The 22,854-nt window shown below is 43.4% G+C and overlaps 2 protein-coding genes across 2 annotated transcripts in view; one reads left to right on the top strand and one right to left on the bottom strand.

Moving 5' to 3' along the window:
* Positions 1-52: 52 nt before the first annotated feature.
* LOC310936235 (cyclin-dependent kinase 5 activator 1) lies at positions 53-1,045 on the top strand (the record flags this gene model as incomplete). The annotated part of the gene is made up of 1 exon (XM_083900260.1): positions 53-1,045. One exon carries the CDS (start codon positions 53-55, stop codon positions 1,043-1,045), a length of 993 nt encoding a protein of 330 aa, XP_083756386.1.
* A 13,540-nt stretch (positions 1,046-14,585) lies between these two features.
* Positions 14,586-22,854, bottom strand: part of myo1g (myosin IG) — a gene marked incomplete at its 3' end in the record, with an annotated part of 37,981 nt that continues 29,712 nt past the window's right edge. Inside the window, exon 21 of the mRNA XM_083899550.1 lies at positions 14,586-14,748. Within this exon, the coding sequence (XP_083755676.1) occupies positions 14,586-14,748 (163 nt within the window). The remainder of the gene's footprint in view (positions 14,749-22,854) is intronic.

Below are 22,854 nucleotides of genomic sequence, written 5' to 3' on the forward strand. Positions count from 1 at the left end.
ATTTCTCTGCACAACCAGTACGACTGTCTCGCATCTGGAGTTGTGACTCACCATGGGCACCGTACTCTCGCTGTCACCTGACTCCCGCAAATCAGGCTACTATGACAACCGGCCCGGCTCGCTCAGCCACTACCCGAGCATCAGCAGCCGCTCTCTCAACAGCCAGAAAGACCGCGGGCTAAAGAGAGGACAGTCCATCTTCCTGCCGGCGCTGACATGGAAGCGACTGGTGGCCTCAACCAAGAAGAAAGGCAACGCCAAGAAAGGCTGCGGCGTTCCGCCGGCGCTCGGGGAACCGCTCAACAACAACAACAACATCAACATCTACCAGAAGGACTCTGTGCTGCACCTCAACCGCGAGAATGTGAAGAAGTCGATGTCGTGCGCTAACCTCTCCAGCTACGAGGGCCCAGCAGGACTGGGTCTGGGGCTTGGGTACGGGCTGGGCATGGGTCAGGGCCACGGATACGCCTACAGCAAACCCCAGCAGCTCTCCTCTGTGAAGAAAGCTCCTCAGAACGTGTTGACGTCGTCGCCGAAGCGCGTCATCGTCCAGGCGTCCACCAGCGAGCTCCTGCGCTGCCTGGGAGAGTTCCTCTGCTGCCGCTGCTACCGCCTGAAGCATCTGTCCCCCGCCGACCCGGTGCTGTGGCTGCGGGCCGTGGACCGCTCGCTGCTGCTGCAGGGCTGGCAGGACCAGGCCTTCGTCACGCCCGCCAACGTGGTCTTCGTCTACATGCTGTGTCGGGAGGTCGTGGGCGGCGACCTGGTGGCGTCGGAGCACGAGCTGCAGGCCATCCTGCTCACCTGCCTCTACCTGTCCTACTCCTACATGGGCAACGAGATCTCGTACCCGCTCAAGCCCTTCCTGGTGGAGGCGGGTAAGGAGGCCTTCTGGGACCGATGCCTCGCCATCATCAACGCCACCAGCGCGAAGATGCTGCGAATCAACGCAGACCCACACTTTTTCACGCAAGTATTTGCCGAACTGAAGAGCGAAGGCGGCTGCGGGCCTCAGGATTACAGTCGGGTTCTGGATCGGTGAGACGAGACATCTCCGCTGACCTCATGCCTTTTTGTGTCTCACGCACAGAAATACACATCTCTGATCCTTTTCTCTGCTGATGCAGAAGCAAAGGAATCTTGACAGCAGACTTTATTTATTCATTCCATCCCCAGATTGAAACTTCCCCACTGAAGATTATTTGATTACCATCTCATAAACACAAGCTTTACTCCCGGAATATCCGCTTGCGTTTGCACAACACGAGGGAACCATTTGGTCCACCTGTCCCACCATCTGACCCCATGTGGCTGCTCCCAGTGACTCCCAGCTGTGCTCTGTGAATCCACGCTCCCAGAACCTGAACCTGAACCTTCTCCATCATCACCACCATTAAGGAGCTTTCTCGAAAACCTTGCACGTGGATTCAGACTGGTCCTCACAGGCCTCGCAGTTATTTTCCTGGACGACACATGGACACATGTTGGCATCGTCCCTGCAGCGAAGAGTGACTCAGACTGACGGGAGCAGCTGAGAAGTCCACGCTTGGTCCCACTGGTCCTGCTGTGCGATGTGTAATCAGCAGAGCAAGGAGAACAGGGTTTTTGTTTTTGTGGAGCCTTTTGGGGGTCGTCTGGCTCGAGGGGACAGTTGCTGGTTTTTCATCATCGCCAAACTTTTCTGTGTTTACGTCGTATTTAATCTGAGGAGAGAGTTTCTTGGTGGATACAGAATTACAGAATGCTTGGCGAGTTTGCGTAGAGTGTGTAGCAGCGCGGTGGACGGCAGCCGGGGTCATCAGCTGTTTACCCCGTCCTTTGTATCCCTGCGTTTTGTTGACAGAGCGCCCACAGCCGTGGTATTAATGAGATTAGCAGATTACCGCAGGCCCTCCAATCCCTCCCCCCACCGCTCTCACCCTCTTGCCCCCCCCCCCCCCCCCCTCTCGTCCACTCAGCAGCTCCACAGCAAACACACGTGTGCACTTGAAACACATTTAAACGCACGGTATGTCATTTCTGCCACTAGGGGTCTCACTCACAATCAAAGATAGACCTAGATTGATGACGTCGGGCAGCAGAGTGGGATCATGGGAAGTGTTTAAGGGGAAAGATTCGACGATAGGTCGCAATGAGTAGTCGTGATCCACTCGCAGCACCAATAATTTCCGTCCTCACTTTGACATTTATCCAAGAAGTTCCAGCAGAGACAGTAAATACGTATTTCTATGGATTTAACAAATGATGGAACCCATTTGGCTAACATAAGGACACTACACAACAAAAAGCATTCAGATACAACATTAGTCTTGCTGTTTTTAGGTTTTTCAAGTCAGAAATGTTACGTACTATGTCTTTAAAGGTTGGCTACAATGTTCGGCTCAAGCCTGAAGGTGGTGGAACTCAGCGAGAGACAGATTAAGGAGCTGTTGTCCATGAAGGAGTTTGTTTGTTGTTGCTGATTTAATTTTACCGTCTCATCTGTCACCTGCGTGCCCCCATCTGAAGATCAAGACACTTACAGGGTCAGGAAGTTGTTTTCCCTCCCTCAAATCTTCATATTTTGCTAAATTAGTCCCTGCTTCGGTAGATTTAATCTCCATTTCCGATGTTTTTTATCCATGACAGAGGTCAGACCCAATATTACACTGAAAAAGCAAAGTGTGCTTTTAAAAGCAGGTCATATTAGATCTGTTTTCAGTGGGATTTTATCTCATAGTTTTCTGTCTCGGTCTGACTGCTCTGGAAGTACTTCCACTTGCAGAAAGTAGATAAAAATAGCAGGAGAGAACAAATCAGCTGCATCACAGAGGCTCTCGGTGCATAAAAGGATGAATAAACAAAGCAAGTACGCATTCATTGCTGCAGGTTACATGTTTGAGTTGAGAGTTTTTAGTGGATGTTTGCATTTTTGAATCAGTCCCAGTAATCTCATTGATTCTGAACCTTTATTACTTCAGATTTAACCTCAAAATCTCAAACTTTTAAACAGTATTGAGACAAGTAGTACATGTATACGAGATGGCCTCCCTTTTGGAATTTGACAAAAAATATCCTTGCAAAAAAATTGCAACTTAATCCAGGTCACGACACCCATGATGGGAACTACAGATTACGAACGCAGTGGCCAACTTCCACCACCATGTGATGATGCCCACAATAGCATGTGGCAAAGCTTTAATCTCATTGTCTTTTGGCATCTGGAGGTTTTTTTTTTCCCCTCCTTCACGTGGCAGACACTCAGCTCTGTGTCGCAACAGTGTTCAGTATATTTACCCACAAGGTCGAATGCAAAACAAAAAACTTATAAGACGTGACATTTACGCACATGTGCATACAAATACTCTCTCCTTGGGGAAATCTAGTCCTAATCCCACCAGCCAATGAAACAGAAAGAGGGAGTGCAGACTGAGAAGATGGTTCGGAAGGTGAGGAGATTCAATGGTGTCGCACTTCTTGTTACAGTTGTGGCTCAGCTCTGACAAAGCAGAGGCCTGTTAGCGCTGATCCAGGCCTGTTAGAGTCAAACCTGCCTTTGTGCTCACTGGTAGAATCTCCACCAGTCGACGAGCGCGATGCAAAGGCAGTGATTGAAGCTCGGAATGAAGTGAAACATTTGCTGCTGTCTCTGTGTCTTGAGCTTCGACTGGCAGCCATTTTGTGCTACTTGTTGTCGTGGCTTATACGTTAAACAGTTCTAGCTCTAGCTCTCTTTACTTCATAGTATCTCCTCAATGTGTGGAGCCGAGTCGAGTCGTGCTAATAGGATAGCGCTATTTCAGGCTCGGTCCTATTTCAGCCCTTGCCGCTACCACTTAGCCTGACTCCTCAGTTTTTGTGTGTTAACATGTCAGTGTAAAATGTCCCACTTCTTGTTGAAATGGCGCGAACCAAATCCAAGGAAGCTAACGCTACTGTTGTAACGCCGGTTAGCTAAAACTGACTAGCTAGCATCATGAGGCTGACATTGTTTAAAAATGTTTTATAGCTAAACTAGTGTTACCGTCATGATTAAAGCTTACACTGGCTAGCATGTTGTGTAGCTATGCTAACCAGAACTTGTTTGCAATCTCTTGTACATAACATAAACTGGTCAGTCAGTATTCCTAGGCTTGGAGGACATTTTCAGACATGTTTGCAAACAAACATTTTATAATTCTTATCGTCCACGATAGCGACAGAATAACAGAATTTCTTGTTCTTGATGGGACCCTACCATTTTCAAAGGGTAGATTTTTAACTACTTCCCCTTGTGAACTAATTTTCTTGGGGTAAAGAAATGAAATGGGACTGGACCTCTCTCTCTTTCTGTGTCTGGCCTGACTCTGGCTTTAAAAAGGACACTTGTCTCTTGACTCTACCCCTCCCTCCCTCCCTCCCTCCCTCCCTCACACACTCAGCTGTTGTTCCCTGACTGTTTCATTTGATTTGACGCCCCACACCCGCCAGCCATTGTCAGGACGAGGAAGGGCAGAATGGGGCTGTTTGTTGGCATCACTGTTGGTGGTGAATGTGGGTCAAAGTTAAGGGCAACATCTGCTTCCACCGGTCCGTCCACCGCGGCCCAGCACCCTAATCAAATCACGTCACGCTGATGGGAACTCGGCGACAAATCAGAAATAATCGGCTGCACGCTCCTGCTAATTCTTCCTTCAGTGACGCAGACACCGAGGAGCCGTGGTAATTTAAGTCCAATCATGATTTTAAACAATTTGTCAAGTTGGCTTTGACGAAAAAAACCAGCAACTCATGGAGCTGCTGCTCCTCCAATCGTTTTACAGAACAGAGCCAATTAACTCGCGTCTCAGCCGAAGCTCTAATTCTGTTCATCCAATCAAAAGCCCTCGGCTTCATCCCCCGAGGTCTTATACGTGAGTGACAGCAGACGGACACATGACGATGATGATGATGATGATCATTTTTGAGACTTGGGAGATTGAAACACTGACTTTGAGTGCAAACTGGACTTCATCATTCTGTGGATGAGATTTCAGATGGGCCTTCGACTGGTTATGTCTTAGAGACGTTTTTGAGTTTGTGTGAAAAATGTGATATGGATTTTTAAGGATGAGTCGGGGGATTTTTTTTTTGTGCTTTTCTTACTGTCAACAAATCCAATGTAGCAGAACTACACTGTTTTATACTTACTATCCTATGGTTCTAAAACTGTGGTACGTGTACCACCGGTGGTACGCAAGCTTCCTCTGGTGGTACCACTAAGGTTTCAGCTTCATAAAAGTAAATATTTTTACAGACAGTGATTTTGAGGTTTGGGAAACACATAATGGAACAAACAACTAATAAAATAATAATTGCCGCATCCACACATGTATATATATATATATATATATATATATATACCTCACAGGTTTCCTTAGTGTAGCATTGAAAAAAGCTCCTGGATCTGATTATTTTCCCGATGAATCGGGGACTTGTTTGGTCCAAAAAAGTGTTTCCCAACTCCAGCAAATATTCACATTTAAGAAGATGAAAAAAGCTCAGACACCTGTTTCAGATACTAAAAAAACATGACTTGACGATCAAAATAGTTGACGATTCATTTAGAAATGGATCAATAATCGATTACAAACAGAAAATATTGCCAGCGTGCATCATAACAAGCCAAAATTCAAGCTTAATGATGCAATTGAATACGGTTTCCAATACAGTTATTGATAACAGATCAATTTGTTTTTTAGTGTGTGTTTCAATGGGATTTGTTTGACGGTGAGAGAAAACATAAAGACGTCTCCTGCTTCTCGTTAAAGTCACCACAGCTCTGTGAGTTGTGTTATTTCACTTTGCTGCTGCTGTCGGTCGGTCAGTGTGAAGTCTGACGATGATGACGATGATGATGATGTACAGATAATATGTGAGCGTGCGACAAAAAAGAGCCATTAAGAATTTAAAAAAAAAACCTAAATAAAAACCTTGCTGTGCAGTAGCATGCCTGCCAGCAGCGTAGCGTAGATACTTTTTTTGTATGTTTCTGTTTGTTTGTGTATGTTTTTTTGTTTTTTTTACACCGAGTCGTGTTTTTGATTTTTTTATATGTGATGTTTTAAATGAAAACTAACTTAAAACCTGCTCTCATTGGAGTGAAAACATGGTGACGTCAACAGTGTTTAATCATGGTGCTTTCTGTCCGTGTGTAGAGCAAATATCAACTCTCCTGAGACGCTGTAGCAGAGCGTGTGGATTTATGCTAACGACGTCAGATCCGTCGTGTTAAACTCGCCGTGCTCGGTTACACGTGGTCACTTTGGTGTTTTTCAAACTGGAGAAAACGTCTCCCTCAGATTCACACAGTTTATGTACAGAGTTAGAGTCGGATCAGTAGCTGTTTTCATGAGCGCGGCAGCTGGCGACACAAAGGCGGCCATTGTCGCGCGCGCGGCGTTTGTCGCAAGGCTGCTCCGTCTCCGGCTGCGTCCGCGCTCGCTGTAGCAGTTTCATCGGAGGCAGAGATTCGATGACTTCACATTCTAGTGATGTCACCACACCTTTTTTTTTTTTCCTTTTCTCGTCTCGTCTTGTGTGACATCACAGGGCAGGCGTTAACACTGAGATTAAACAGTCTAGTTTCCACGGTTACCACCGTTACGGCACATGAACCTCGGGTGACTTTTGTAAAGCCACTGAAATGTGCGTCGCTCTAAAAGTCAAATTTACTGTTGATTTGGGGGGAAAAAAAACTTGAAGAAAAACAAAATGTGATTGTTTCATTTCTGTTGTTTTCTTTTTCATGATGACGATGTTTACTATGTGGATTATTTAATAAAGTATTGAGCTGAAACCTAGCCGTCTTATTTCCCTCACCCTCATACATCTGCAGCACTGCTCACACACACTTTAACCACCGTCGCCTTTGTTCTGCCTCACATTACATGTGATATATTCTCCCGCCCGCAGTGCCGGCTAACTTAAGGCTGGCTGTAAATTTATGTCGCACATAAAAAAAAGCTTAATGCACAGCGACACAATGGCCCTGTGCTGCAGATGGCCTTTTGGCTTCCTGGCGGCAAGAGCTGCTCCCCATCTGAGTTTGTGACAGTCAGTCAGCGCTCTCTGCTGCCGCCACAGGTGGGAAAACTGTCAGGAAATCAGCTTTATAACGGACTAAAGCACGATTCAGACAGGATTAGTTTGACGTGGATAGGTGGAGTAATGTCATTTCACCACAGGACATGTGTAAGGCTTCTCCAAGCTCCTCCATGCTTGAAAATCAGCATAAAAATTTATATGACGGAATATTTACACACATATTCACTGCTGCTCTCTGCGCACAGGATTATTATGACCTGGGCTAATTTTTCCATACCTTTTTACCCAAGGTAAAAGTCACCGTAATCTCTAATGCTACCTTAAAAAGGGTAGCATTACTTAAAAGGTAATGACACCAATCATGACTTACCCGCGGGACAGATGTTTGGCCGTAAAAAACCCCCAAAACTACTAAGACTCAAAAATGGCTTTGCAGTGAAAGCAGCTTACTGGTGGAGTCGCGCTGCGCTCGTCTGCTCTGTGTGTCTCTGCAAATGTTACTGGAAAATGATTATTTAAATGCCATTTATAATCTGTTCACAGGGTTGGGTCCAGAGGGCAGCGGTGGGGGGGGGGGGGGTTAAAAACCATATGCCACCGGTCAGAGACGAGGTCAGTGGACAGAGAGGGGACAGAGGTGAGGCCAGGATACTGTTTTAAAAAGAAGAAGAGGACAGAAGAGTCAGTGCAGATGGCTGCCACACAAGCGTCCTCCACAAATCACCCAGCTCTCTGCCTCCTAGTGTCACACTTCTATAGCAGCGCTGCGTTTTCCCACTGGCCCTGAAAGCATCGGCTGCTGTTCACTGGCTTTTGTGGTTCCTCTGGGATCGACATGCTCCGCTCTGTCACAATCCTGTTTAGTTCAACAGTTTTCTAGGTCATGATCATCACAAACTACTATGTATGTCAACAAACATGCTTTAAAATAACGAATAGTGATTATTTAGAGAGTAAAGATGATTTAACACAGATTTCAAATCAGTTTCTGGGGCGCAAACGTGTTTAAAAATAACGTAAATTGATTGTAAATCAATATCGATATCACTCAAAAGCTATTGGGAATCACGCGCTAGTAAATGTTAGCTTTTCCTCTCCCTAACCTGAACCTGCTGCCAACTAATAGTAACCATGGCAACTACTAATTTTGGCGACACATCGACCGAACTTAAAGCCCCTCCTGCTTCTCTGAAATCACCGGTGTGGAAATATTTAGTCAATTATCTTGTAATGTTACAATAGGGACAATAAAACAATAAAAAACTGTATGATTGTTTGTTTCTCACTTTCTTTCTAAGCTACAGCGGCTAAACAGGAACAAAATAACAGCCTTAAATGTGTCTTACTTTCTATAAAAACAATCTTTCTGCCGCAAAACAAAAGCAGTGCCATTAAACTGCTCCATCTCCAGTATTTGTTTTCATGTCGTCAGCCTTTTATGGATGAACAAAACAAACAAACGCTGCTTTAAAATGACAATTAAAAGCCACTAAATCTGTGTGAACAGTCCCTTCATAAAGTACAGTGACCGGCTGTGTGACCTAAATCTGCATGTGTGTGAAACATTAACTCTGCTTCTGCTGTCAGAATAAAAACGTTCTTTTTACCCTGGGGACAAAAAGAAAGACTTTAAACTGCCGCTGAGCTTCAAAAAGAATAATATCGGTTTATTTCCCACAGATCTGTGTGGAGTTTGGGGAGCAGAGAGTCGCTGGCACCATCGTGACAGAGTGAACAGATGGTTCACTCAGTCATGCACCCAGAAGAAGAGTGGGTGAAGGGCAACGCCAGAGGGAACTCCACAAATACTGCGGGGACAGACGTCCCATTAAAGCCTTTCATAACAACAGAAAGGTAAAACTAGTCACAGCTGATACTAAAGGAACGAAGCGTTAACTATATTTAGTTTTACGTAAACTTTGCTGTAGATACATATGCCAGGCCTGTGTGTGGAGCTGTAGAACTGCTACACCAAAACCAGAGAAGAAGACTGTTTTTTGGTTTTTTTTTACATTACACTGTATAAAATCACAGAAACAGAGACTGAATAAAGAAAATAAAAGTATTCATAAAGGAAAAAGACCAAACAAAGTCCCATCACAAGAAGAAGTTGTGTTCCGGGTGTCTACACGAAAAACACAAAGATGTCGCAATTTTTTTAGACTTTAGTTTACACCACATTTACGAAAAATTCGGATGTTCTTGTGTCACACCGCAAGACAAAAAACATGACATAAATTACATAAAATATCAGGTTTTGTTATATATTTGAGTATAAAAGCAGGTAGAACTACCTGTTGAGCAGCTATGACATTAAAGCCCAAGATTTCAGCTTCTTAACAATAGTTGAAATGTGTAAAAGGACCATTTTTCACAAGCATAAGAAGAGGAAGATGACACAACTCTCAACATGATGCTGGATCACAAAGGAATTAGCTTAGCTTAGCATACTGGAAACAAACAATTAGCCATTAATCTGCGCTGCTCGTAAAATGTTGTAAAAACAGAAGATATGAGCTGTTAAGTCACTTCATAAGGCATTACGGGAATCCCAGTGGAAATTCACCGACTCATGACCAGTGATGTGAAAACATTAATTTGTATAAAGTTTAAAATGTTCATTTTAATCCTAGTGAGAATTAAATTAACCTCCAGACAAATGTTACAGATTTAGAAAAGTAAAAAAATGATATATTTGGCGACAAAACAGCTGAAAATCAATTGCTTTTCTGTTAAAATGTTGCATAAATTGGTTTCCTGTGGAGCCAATTCAGTTGTTATAGCCGCTTCCCTCTGTGTTTGCTATGCTACGTTAATCTAAGCTGTCTGCAGGCGGAGGACACGCACAAGTGTCTCAGTGTGTTTTTCAGACCTAAAGTGTGCGAGGGCCCGGGTTCACGTGGTGACGTGGATGAAAATTAAACCTCCTGATTAGTCCACGTTCAGACTGATGGCATGTTGATTTAGAGCAAAAAACCAATCTGCCCCCCTCATGTTACTGTAATCTGCGGCATGTGACCTCTGCTCGGCCCGTGATGACGGAGCCGCGCCGGAGAACCTGCAGGATCACCAAACCTCTGAGAGGATTTCAAATGGGGAAAAAAAAACACAGCAGCTCTGGGACACATATTATATTCCCACTGGTAAATCCTCTCCAACTCATTACCAAATCCTTGCTGCCTGCATGGCTGCTAATCTCTAAAGAGAGACGGACCAGGTGCCAGGCTTGCTTCTTTTTTTTTTTTTTTTCTTTTTTTTTTTAATGGAATTGCTCGGCAGGTTTTAAGTGATTGCATCAACAATTGCCAGTCGTGATAAATTAGATTAAGAAGTAGCAGAGTCCTGTTTGTTCAGAGCTGCAGCGAGAAACGACGACAACAATCTGAGACGGAAAAGTCATCAAAGTTGTGTGTGTTTTTGTTCACACTGATGATGGCGTTTGAGGGGAGCTGTCAGAGAAGAGGAGGGAAATTTATGTGGAGGAAAAACTGGCAGCAGCTTCTGTGACTGATGAGGAAACAAACACGTGGAAGGAGAAGCTTCAAATTAAAATCATACCTCTGTCAGTAGAGGGAACGATGATAATGATGATGATGATGATGATGATGATGATGATGATGATGATGGTGTTGTCCAGCCCACTCGCCAGGATCATCTCTGCAGAACACAGATTGGTGTCTGAGTTAATGTCCCTAAACCAAAATGACGACGTTCAGATACAGATTGAAGCACGGTATAAGGAAGTGCAGGAAGAAGGAAACAGTTGTTAACGACATTGTTAAACTAACACAATGTAGTGTATTTGCTCTCTGGCTCCCCCCACAGTTGGTAAACAGCATTGTTTGTTACTTAACGTGATATTTGTTGATGAGCCAAAAACGACACCAGTGACCCAAATGAATGATTGTGCATCTAATGTGCAAACATCATCTGAACGCACCAGATCCAATTTTTCCAAAGCGAATTCAAAACCACATATGGAAGTGGTTTTGATTGGCTTTTTAGTGAGTGTGTTCTGCGTCAACAACGACGTAGATCCAGACAGACGACGAGTTAAACGACAGACACTTTGGAAGACATTAGTTTACAGAAATACAAGTGGTCTAGACTAGATACCATCAAGATGGATACACACAGACGATCGTATATGAATCTGTTATGAATCTGATTTGGGATCAAACACATTAGATATACAGTAGATGACAAACTTAACTGTTTACACTTACAGATCCAACAGCTTGTGACGTCTGCCATAAAGTAGAATGTTTTCTGGCACGGACCTGAAAAGCAGAAGTTAGATCACGTCAATGCAGGTGACGTTCAATCTGTTATGACTTGATTTAGCATCAGACGTTAGACATTAAATATGTTGCGCTGAAACTAGTGATTTCACTTGTAAAAGCAGCAGAATATGTTTGTTTTCATAAACAGTCTGTGATACAAATTTGACGGAAAAATAAAATAGCACAGTTTCTGTTTGGGAGACCAGTGTTTGATGCCGTGACAGAGACTCTGCAAATGTGCTCTGATGTGATGATTAATCATTCATCTGCTTTTGACACACACACACACACACACACACACACACACAGTAGTGCAGAGTGCCGCAGAGGAAATGTTTAAATTTGCATCTCCAAAACGCTGCTCTCACACTTCATTTACAAATCACAGCTTTCACATCGATGATTAAAGGAATTGGCAAATCTTTGTTTGTGATTGAATATGTGATATAATATATGACGGACAGTCAACTGTAACTGGGAGAACCGACATGTTGTTTGTGGCGTTTTAAGCGAAAACAACATTCGACATCATTCGCACAAGCTTTGGCCGCAGGTGTGAGGACGATTTGAATTTAGGTCACAGATGTGACTTAATCACACTTTAAATTACGTACACATTGAACTTTATTTTGTCCACAAACACAGTTTGTTAGTTCAATGTTCAAGTTTGTTGGTTTGTGTCTGATGTTTACTCACAGTATACAGAATTCTCAGAAGTTCTCAGTGAACCTGAACAAACTAAATAATTCTTATGTTTTATTTCTTATTGTCTGCATAAGTGCAGTTAAACAGAGAATTATACGCTTTAATGTATTACATCTTTATATAACTGTTTACATCTTCTTTAACTATTTTATTTTTCTATAGATGTATATTTTGTGTCTGGACGTACCTCAGCCCTTGACCTGACCCAGGATTTGAACTGACAACCCTCTGGTTCAGACTGCCCTCTTGTATTTGAGGAGTTGTTGATTACCTGAAACAAACAAACAGACAACCTAACTAAATTAGCTAGTTAGTTAGCTTATTAGGTAATATCGATTTATCTAAGCTATCCCAGCTAGCTATCAACACCAAAACCAGAAAATATCTAAACTAGCGTAGCTTGCTATTCATTCATCTTCTGCTACCTCTACATGAAAAACAAAAATGTCTATCTCTAAGCTATCCTAGCTAGCTAGCTAGCTGGCTATCAACACCAAAACCAGAAAATATATAAGCTAGCTTATCTTGTTAGTATCATTCATTTATTCATTCATTCATACATTTATCTTCTACACCAAAAACAGAACATGTTGTCTACAACAAAAACAGGAAATATCTATTTATCTAAGCTATCTTAGCTAGCTATCAACACCAAAACCAGAACATATCTAAGCTAGCTTGTTCTGCTGCCTCTACACGAAAAACAGAAAATGTCTATCTATCTAAGCTAGCCTAGCTAGCTTACTTATTAAATCATTCATATTCCAACTCTCCTACACCAAAAACAGAAAATATCTATCCAAGTTAGCCTAGCTTAGATTCAGGGCTTGTACACACAAGAATGCAAACATTTTCTATAATTTCAGCTTTATTTTCCAAAAAGAACTGGAGTTTTGTGAGCCCTAAAAATGTTGTTTTTTGAAAACGTGTACAAAGACATTTCCTGAAAGGAGGGGAAAAGAAAAAAGATAATAAAGGTGAAGTTCTGTTTCTGTGAGGATACGACCTACTTAACCCCCGTCAGAGTGTGGGAGGAACGTGGATAAACCTCACACATCCACCACTGGAGAACATGCACTTTAACCTCACACTTCACCACTGTGTTTCCCCTCTCTCCATCACCATCCTCTCACCGGTCACCTCAGCTTTTCCTCGGGGTCGTTCATACGTCGATGTCACCCATTCATCAAGGTCTCGTCACAGTCACGTGAGAGTCGTAAGCGTAGGAAGAATGACGGTGTGAATTGGTGTCAAACGGCCTGTGGGGGGAAGTCAGGACGGCTTTATAATCAGCATGTTCACATGTGAACTCCTGCATTACTGTCTGCACTGTAACACTGTGACATGATGATGTCTTCAAAGGAAGAGGCGGATACAGACTTCTGCTTTGGATCTGGACTGAAGAGGTTCTTTTCATTGATAAAAAGGCTCCAAGATTTTTTACTGATTCAGACCAAACTTCCACTTTTTAAAGACAACAAACTATCCTGAAGCAAATATGTGTGCATAAAATAGCAACATTTACAGGCTTATCCATTAAGGTTCATTTCATTTTGAATAGGAAACAGAATAACTTCTATGAGATGTTTAATAAATTAAATAAAACTTCATTTATATGCATGTTATTTAAAACATATAAAGATATAAATCTTAAGAAAAATGTTGGGAAAGATCTGCAAATGTTCGGGGACCTAAAAATGTCTCCAGTGACCCGTCCGTGGGTCCCAACCCAGATTTTTTCGGCATGTCAAAGATTATTTAAAATATTACTTATTTCTTTACAACTCTTCTGCAAACAGATAAAACGACAATAACGTCAGCTTTGGACTGAAATCATCGGAAATCCTGTCAAATCTAAGCTTGCAGTGTCCGCGTGCTAATCTGGATCAGCTGATCGTGTCCAAGGGGACACAACACAAGGGACGAGACAGGAAATGACTCTTACGTGAGCAGGTCCACTTTTCTCTGGACAGCAGGACACAAAAAAAGAGAATTAAAGGGTTTTTTTTTTGCTTTTAGCAGCGAGGAGACGAGAGATCTTTGTGAGGTGTTTTTTAAAGAAAATATTTGGATCACTATATTATGTGCAGCCTGCAGCCACTTTCATACTTTCTTCGACTTTTTGTTTTTATTTCTACCAACATGGAGTAAATGTCACATCTCTGCCTCTGCAGCATGAGATCGGACACAATAAAGAGTTTGCTTTTTACAGAATATACTCCCAATATGGTATATTTATACATTTTGATGGACACTTTCAGTTTTTCTCCTTTATTTTTCTCATAAAATAACTTCATATATCACTTTTAAAAAAACTACAGTATCAACAAAAATATGAATTTGAAAATCTAATTTCCCAGATTTGTTTACTCAGCATCATCCCTCTGTCGCTCAGGATGAAGCAGACTCTGCTCAGGTCTCAGATCTTTGTTTCCTTGTTCAGATCAGGAGACCTCATGTCCTCCAACACTGAGCTCCAGATGTTTCCAGACTCCAGCAGCAGGTCCATGAGCTCACTCTGCTCTGTGGTTCGTTTGGAGCCGACGTCTTCTAGTTGCCGGGAACCAGCAGGATGAAACCGTCTCGGCACTTCTTGAAGTCCGCGTTGGTCTGACCCGGTTTGGTTTCCACGGTGACCGTCTTGGGTTTCCCTCGCATGTGAAGCTGCAGAGCTGAGGGACACACCTTCACAGGAAACTGGACTTTTCTTACACTGGAAAACAAGAGAGACAAAGATTGATTTTTTTATAATGCGTTTCGTGTGAAGATAAATTGACCAAAACAGAGATTTTTGGTGACGTCACTTCCAGAACTGACCTTTGACTGTCGAGAAGCAAGTAAAAATCACTGAGCATCAGCTCATTTTTTATGTCTGTTTCGTGCCGTGAAGCAATTTTTTACTGGTCCTTAACAATTTATTTGCTTAGTTGCACTAGTCTTTATGTAAATAGTGAGGTTGCATCCAAAAATACCTCTTGTGGTCTCTGTCGATGTGCAAACCTGCAAAATGAATCTTTGAAAATCTCCCCAGAGAAATCTGAAATTAATGATACAAGGAGCACAAAAACAACAACAACAGCAGGTTTGTTGTTGTTGTTTTTGGACAATTCTGGCATCTCATTATTATAAGTGATGGTGGTGGTGCTGCATCCTCCGCCCAGCCTCATCCCTGCTGCAGGGAGGACGAGAAGCTCGGTCAGTGCCTGGTCACTGCGCAGTCAGCTGAAGATGATCCAGTGTGAAGTTTGTGCTTTCCTCTCAGCCCTCGGGGATCCTGTAGCCTCGGTCTGGCCGAGGAAACCTCGCTGCTCCCTCCACCAAACAGAGCTGGCTCTGCACGCGGCGGAGTCTCTGCAGCGTTTCACGCAGAGAGCGCCGACAGTATGTCACAGTCGGAGGCCCGGGAGACTCTACTGCACGTGAGGATGTTTTTCTCTCGCGAGTGGATTCAGAGGGAGATGTTTTTCTGTCTGTAGACGAACTGTGTTTGAACCCGACTTAAAGCAGAACTTTGCAAGACTGGTCGCTGTTTCGCCCCCCTACAGTTTTGGGGTACATCCATCCATACGTTGTCCACTTTAAGGCCCGACACATCGTTGTGTCCTCCTTCACAACATCCATGAACCTTCTCTATGGTCTTCCTCTGTTCCTCCTGCATCTTCAACATCCTTTGTCCAATATAATCACCCTCCTCTGTACGTGACCAAACCATCTCACCCTTTACAAACCGTTGATCTGTCCCTGGAATATGCTCATTTCAAATCCTGTGTCCATCCTATGTAGACAGTGCCACTGTCTCCCAGCCATTCATCATAGATGCTATTGTAGACCTTCTACTGGTAAACCATGATGAAAAAAACATCAGGGGCCTCACTGGACCTGGTGCGACCAAATCTGACATCTTGACCCAACCTGAGACTAATGACCAGAACTTGAAAATACCAAAACAAACCCAAAGTCCAACATATGATATAGTATAAACACCAACAGCAGTACAAAAAAATAACTGTTTTCCTATAGAATCACCACAGTTTGACCCCAGCAGAAGAAGCAGTAGAAGAAAAGCTTGTCATTCACACCATTTGCTTTCCTGCTGCTAAAGGAATTTGCTCTCAGCCTACAGACGTTTCCAAAGCTGTGCTGCTGCTCATTTCACTGTCGGTCGCTCCGACAGGTGCAGCCTTGTTTTTCTGCACAGAACCATTTGGCTCGAGGAACCCCGTTAAACCAGCTGTCCTGACCTCTGCAGGGGTTAGATTCGTTTGAGATACTGATCTCATCGAGCTGGTGAAACCTGACGCTGGTGCAGCATGTCGGGAAAAGCCCCCTCGGGGCTGTGCCTGAGGAGAGTGGATGTTCTGCTGTCTGTGAAGGTCTGTGTTTGTAGAAATGTGCAGAAACCTGTGAGACAGATTTGTCTTCAGCTTTCTGTTGAACAGAGTTTATCGCGGCTGTTGCTCATCAGGTCGAGGACGAGCTACGATCAAAACCCATGATTAACTCCATGCTCTGACTCAGTGGACAGCTGCTGAGCAGTGAAACATTGATTTCCCGCCGAAACGTCGGTCACTTGGCAGCTACGGACGTGACAGTTGTTGCAACGTGGCTCGATAACAACCAGCTGATACGAGGCCATTCGGTTCCATCGATTCAAGCAAGTTCAACACATTGTCCATGGTTACACTGCGTCCAAATTTTTTAGATTTAATGCCACAACTAATTCCATCATGGCATTTAGTGCACAAAAGTCCCAGTCAGGCGCAGTAACACAGGCAGCATGGACATGTGGGCGCCATAAGGCTCATATTCCAGCTGACAATAATACAGTAAGTCCAGATCGGGTTTGTCCGTGGGTTCCATGATGGCCCCACCTGTGTTAAGCATAATTTGTCCACTTCAAACCCAAGCTCACTTAGCACCTACTTAGTCCCCAGGCTGTCGAGATAGGGAATTAAGTGGGCAAAGATGGGTGGGGCCACATTAGAAAACCATGGACAAATCCACTCGGGACCCACACTGTCAACCCACATATAATATAACCCTTATGGGGCCCTCATGGACATGCATGCTCTTAAAAAAAAGCTTTAAAAGTTGCTCATGATCTTGTTTTTTAGGCCTATCATCGGACAAGAGTTGGAAATTAGCAATAACTATAATTTGTATACGTAACGCATCGGTTTATAGAGTGTGATTATATCAGGCTGGAGTCAGACTACGATATTTTGCATTGTCCCCATTAAATTAACTACATAAATAAACAGAAATAGTCGCAAAAACCTGAAGTAATTTGTCAGATATGAAACATAAAGTCTTTATATCAATTTGTAAGATTTTGAATTTGGTATTAATTAGTAATTGATGCTAAATTAACTCTGATCAGGAAATTATAATAAAGGCAGAAAGTGCCTATTTTAATAAAATAAATATTAAAATTACATAGTGCATAATAAGAACAACACGTTTTCTCTCAGCTTCTAGAAATAAAATGTATATTTATAAGTCATTTATTACGTTTTAACTGTCAATAAATAATTGACTGGATTTTTAGTACTTTCTCGTCACATGACTCTTGTGTTCTCTGAACACGAGCGTTTACATGAGAGTTCACGTCACGTGAAGTGTAGCGTTCAGACTCAAAATGGCCTCCACGGGCATAATAAAGGCAGCAGCACAAGCGGCTTGTTTTGACATGTGTCTCTCTTTGCAGTTTTATATGTGTGATCTCTTTGTGTGTGTGTGTGTGTGTGTGTGTGTGTGTGTGTGTGCAATGGGATTCTGTTCGTAAACAAAGCCCACGGTCGACTGTCTGCCAACAGTCCTCAAGCTGCAGTCGGATAATTCAGAGAGTGAAGCTGCAGACAGATCTGGGGCAGCAGCATCAGCATCAGCAGCTCCTGGAGGACCACACCACTCCTCCAACCACCTTCAACTGCTCTCCCCTTATCTTTTATTTGTCTGCCACCATCCTTCATCCCCTCTGTGATTCAGGCTGCTGCTAATCTGACATGAAAACCTGCCTCTGGTGTCTCCATTATGGGGAATTACGGGCCGTTTTATTTTGCTCAGCCGAGCCGCAGAGGACGGACGCGCGGCGAGGCGTCGCCGAGGATCTGAGCGCTGCGCCGCGTTACTGATGCTGTTTGTGCCGCATTGTGGGGGAAAATCAGATCAACACCAGGCCCGGGCAGAAGCCGCTCCCGGGGGAACGACGTGTCATCTCAGATAAAAGATGTTTCTGCTGACAACATCAGCTTTGTTCCCTCCTGGAGGACAAAAATCTTTCCACTCAATAAACTGAAAATAGAAAAAAAAAGAACTTTTACTTTTACTTACAGGAAAAAGGCAAAAATAAGGGCTCAGAGAACCAGACAATATCTCATCACTGAGTACGAGTCTTGGAAGTTGGTCATTGATCAACAGATGGAGATCAAACGGCGCTTTTCCACTACATGGTCCCGGCACGACTCGCCTCAGCAGGGCACGTTTTCGTTGCTTTTCCATCAGTGATAGTACCTGGTACTTTTTTAAGTACCTGCTTAGGCGAGGTTCCAAGCGAGCTGAGCCAATACTATGCGTCATCAGACTGCCGACAACTGATTGGTCAGAGAGTGTCGTCACTGGAAGAGGCATGAGCGAGAAGTCTGACGCAAGAATCAAACCGAAGAATACCGAACTGTAGATCAGTTAAAAAGGCTTAAATACCCTGAAAACCAAGGCTGAAAATAAACCAGCCGCTGAAATGTTTACATTTTGACACAGTGGATCTGTATAAAACTCTTAATCTTAATCTGTTAAAATGAGCTATACACACCTGAACTCCTTCAATGGGACTGAACCATGTTACATTTTGATTGCCACCAAATCCATAATCTGAATTAGACCTAGATGAAATCTATTCTGATAGTTTGTTAGAATCAGAGATATGTCGTCGTTGTTTTTTGGCCATTATAAGAGATGGATGTTCCCATTACATTCCAATGTAATGGGAACATACTTGACTGATCACCGACCAATCATAAGAAAATTCTGATTGTTGTCCACAACTGTGGACAGGAAGTTGCATTATTTACAGATAAACTCCTTGACGGAGGTAAAAACCCGGGAGCCATCACATAATCAACTGTGTCTTTTCGTCCACACTGGCCTCTCTGACAGCCCCACATCAAAACAACCCTGCAATTTTCCCCCATCTTAATTAGTGGTTCCCCAGCTGCCTGGCAACCATCACTGGGGCAACAGCATCATCCCAGAAACGGTGGGGGGGGGGTTTGGACAACGTGGGCCGAGGCCGCTCGGGTGTCTACAGGTGTGAGGTGCTATGGGTGAGGGAAGTGCAGGGTCTGCTTTTTCCATCACGGCGTTGATCACCTCTGATCCACTCCGATATAATTAACACCGCCGTCATCGGGAAAACGTCTCCACCAGAGATTCTAGGAAAAACTTAGTCATAGCTGTAAAAGCAGCAGGACGTAATGAGGCTGTCTATAAACGGTGGAATCAGATGCAGAGTAGACGCTCACGGCTTGATTCATCGACGCGTGACACCGGCCGTGACGTCGTTAACCAGGGGGGGGGAATCAATCATTTTCTTAACACCGATTATTTTTCAAGACCCCTGACACATTAATGAGAAAGTTCAACAGTGAATCGGTGACGGAGGGAAGTAAACGGAGACTTAAGCTTCTCCTCAAACCAATTATCAATGGGAAGAAATCTTTGCATCCACATGAGACCTTGGATGAATCATGGGTGTGACTTCTGGCGCGTAAGTGGACGATAAAGAGAACGAACCTCAGAAGAGAGGATGTGATCATTCACCGTCTTCTTCTGTATAAATATTACACCTGGTGAAAGTAACGCTGAAAACGTCAAATACAATGTGTTCATTTGAACTCAGTAAGTGGTTAAATTTACCTTTTTTACTGTTATTTTGGCACAAGCTATGTTCACATGGACATGGAAGTTATCGGAATAAAAGCCTGATCAGAAAAAATGATCATATGAAGATCATATCAAGTGGAGATCCGATCATGACTTATTGGGTCGCGTAGTTTGGTTTGGTTTCAGTATTTTTTTGCGTTTCCTTGAGGAATAGTGTCAAAATAACCAGCCCCCTAACTGTTCCATTCTCTGGCACGCTTCCCTTGGGGTACCAGGGTAAAATGGTACGGTACGGACCGGCTCTCGTAGTCTATTCTCATACAAAGCTTTGACGTCTTGTTGAGACAAACACAACCGGAGCAGGACAAAAAAAAAGCTACTTGAGGTCTTCCATTGTTTCGTGTTGTGTCACGTTCAATGTCATCTTTTCTTGGCATTGCACAGTCCACATGGCGCCTACCAAGTACAGGTAGGCAGGGTTCTCAGCCAAAAACGCAAGCCTGACCATACCAAACCAGACCGTACCATGATGGAAACAGAGGGTTGTGTCAAACATGCCCAAGTCTGGGTTTAGTTTATTGCAGCTTCGTCTTTGGTTCCCGAAGTTTCACCCACCATGGTTTCTCCTGCAGGACTAAGGTTGGACAGCAGGGACATTTAGCCTTGTAAACAAGTCAGCTGTTTGTGTTTTGTGTCTCCAGCGCAGCCAAACAAACATGTGCCGGACTGAAGATAAAAGCCTTTGTTTAAACTGTTAAATTTGCCGTGTAGTGCTCGACACAAGTGCCACTCTGTGGCGGAGGAATCCATTTGTCGCACTCTTGCGGGTCGAATTTACAGGCAGCACATGTAAGATGTTCTGAATCCACAAAGAGGCCTTTTGATGGCGCCGCGAGTTTTCCGAGGTCAGTCGCCGAGTCGTTCGCCCGCTATTCCACGAGGCTGTGTGTGTGTGACGCCGCTCGAGCGAGTGTGCGAGGAGGCACAGTGAGGATACAGTCTTTATAAAAAGCAACCGCTCTGCCGGAGGCGACGTCTTTGATGTGAACGTGTGGGAATGAGCTCATGAGAAAGATACGATTGTGCCGCGAGCGTTCACCGCCTTTCCCACCTGTGCCATCGCACGGTTAAACTCTTCAACTTCACCTCTGCTGCTCCCTCATTTACAGTATTTACATTCAATCTGGGGCAGAGGTCAGCATTTCACCTCCGCACCATGATATTATAAATCATTATTTCAAGATTTGGGAAACACCAATCAACATTATTTCGTGGATCAACAACTCGATTAATTGAGAAAATCATCAAAAGCTTCTTGGAGTGGTGAGAAAGAGTCGTTACCCGGACACTTTAATACTGAGCTCACTTGTCATGAAGGTCACATGGTTCGTATCGCTGACTATTAGTGAAAGCGTCCGTGTAATTCGCCAGTGGCTAAAACACAGCAGTATTTTATGACCCACATCCTCTTGTAATATTAATCCTGTCTGAATGGAGCTTTTGTCAAACGGACAAATGAAGCATCTCAGCAGTTCAAGTCAACACAAAAGTCCCCTCTTTATCGTCACATGCTCTCGTTACTGTCAAGTCAAATATATAGATATATACTCACATCCTGTTTATTACACTAACGATCATTTAATTAACGATCAACATTTGCCTCCAAACATCCTGGAATCCTCTTCCTTTACCACTGATCACCTCACTCTTTAGATGTAAGAGCCTTTTATTTATTTAGATCTCTGCTTGTCTGTGTCCTCGCTGAACCTCGACAAAAATAAACATTTTTCAATCAAGTTGCCAAAGAAATCAAGAGTGAGTCATCCTCTTTACTCTTTCTTTGATGGTCACATGGTGCGAGGGGAGCTCGAGTCTGACCCCCCGAGTTAATTTAAGATCAACTCCGAACAAAGAACGACAGTAAGAGGCAGATTTGCTTTTTCTCGCTTTGTTTTGATGAACATAGGAGCCGTTATGATCCATCTTTGACATCAAAACAACATTGCCAGAGCAGTACCCTTTTCATTTTTGTGTATTTGTGTTTGTTTGTTCTTTGTGTGAATCATGAGGTCACATTAAGGTGACACTATATTTTGATTTTGATAGTCCACTCTCTCTAGACCAGGGGTCTCAAACTCAAATGACCTGGGGGCCAATGTGCAACTACTGTGGTCAAGTGGGGACCGCCCGGGAGAACAAAAACTGTAGCATCATGATATCACACGTATACTTATTAATACTATTTATGATGCAAAATTAATGTATTAATATCAAAAACAGACATTTCTTTTAAATTACATAAATAATAGTGTGGACAACTGTAATTAAATTTCGTACCAGGAGCCGTTTCGGCCATTGCCATTCGAGGCTCAGGCCCTAACAATAGTATTTATATAATTGAATGTTGTATATGACACATTTAATAATGGGATAATTATGACCATATGTCTTAGTATTACTGTTATAATAAACATTGCTAACAATGCTACTGTGTGTAAAAGACGCTGAGGTGGTGGGCCATGTTTTCATTATAACATGATATTAAGTGGGGCTCCTTCGACAGTCAGCTGATTGGGCGACAGGAAGACGTGACTACTTTGCGACCAATGTTCCTTCAAAACCTGCAGTCTGTTCTCATACAAAACCGAGCTGCTGGACGTCCTCCATTGTTGTCTGTTGTGTCACGCTCAATGTACTGGGATGATGTCGCAAACCTGACTGTTCCTCAACCGTACCAAACCAAACCGAATCATCCCATGGTGGAAATATGTCACAGACTATGAAGAGAGGTCTGTTCTGGTGCTTTTCCACTACACAGTTCGATCGTGAGCCGAATCACAACCCGTTCAGTCATATTTCAGTTCAGTGACTGTGTCAGGAAGTACTTTGTTTTTGATTCTTTGATTCTGTGAACAAATCTTTTTAATGAGCTGATTCT

Source organism: Microchirus variegatus, assembly GCF_963457635.1.
Source record: "Microchirus variegatus genome assembly, chromosome: 13".
In the NCBI taxonomy this organism is placed as follows: Eukaryota; Metazoa; Chordata; class Actinopteri; order Pleuronectiformes; family Soleidae; genus Microchirus; species Microchirus variegatus.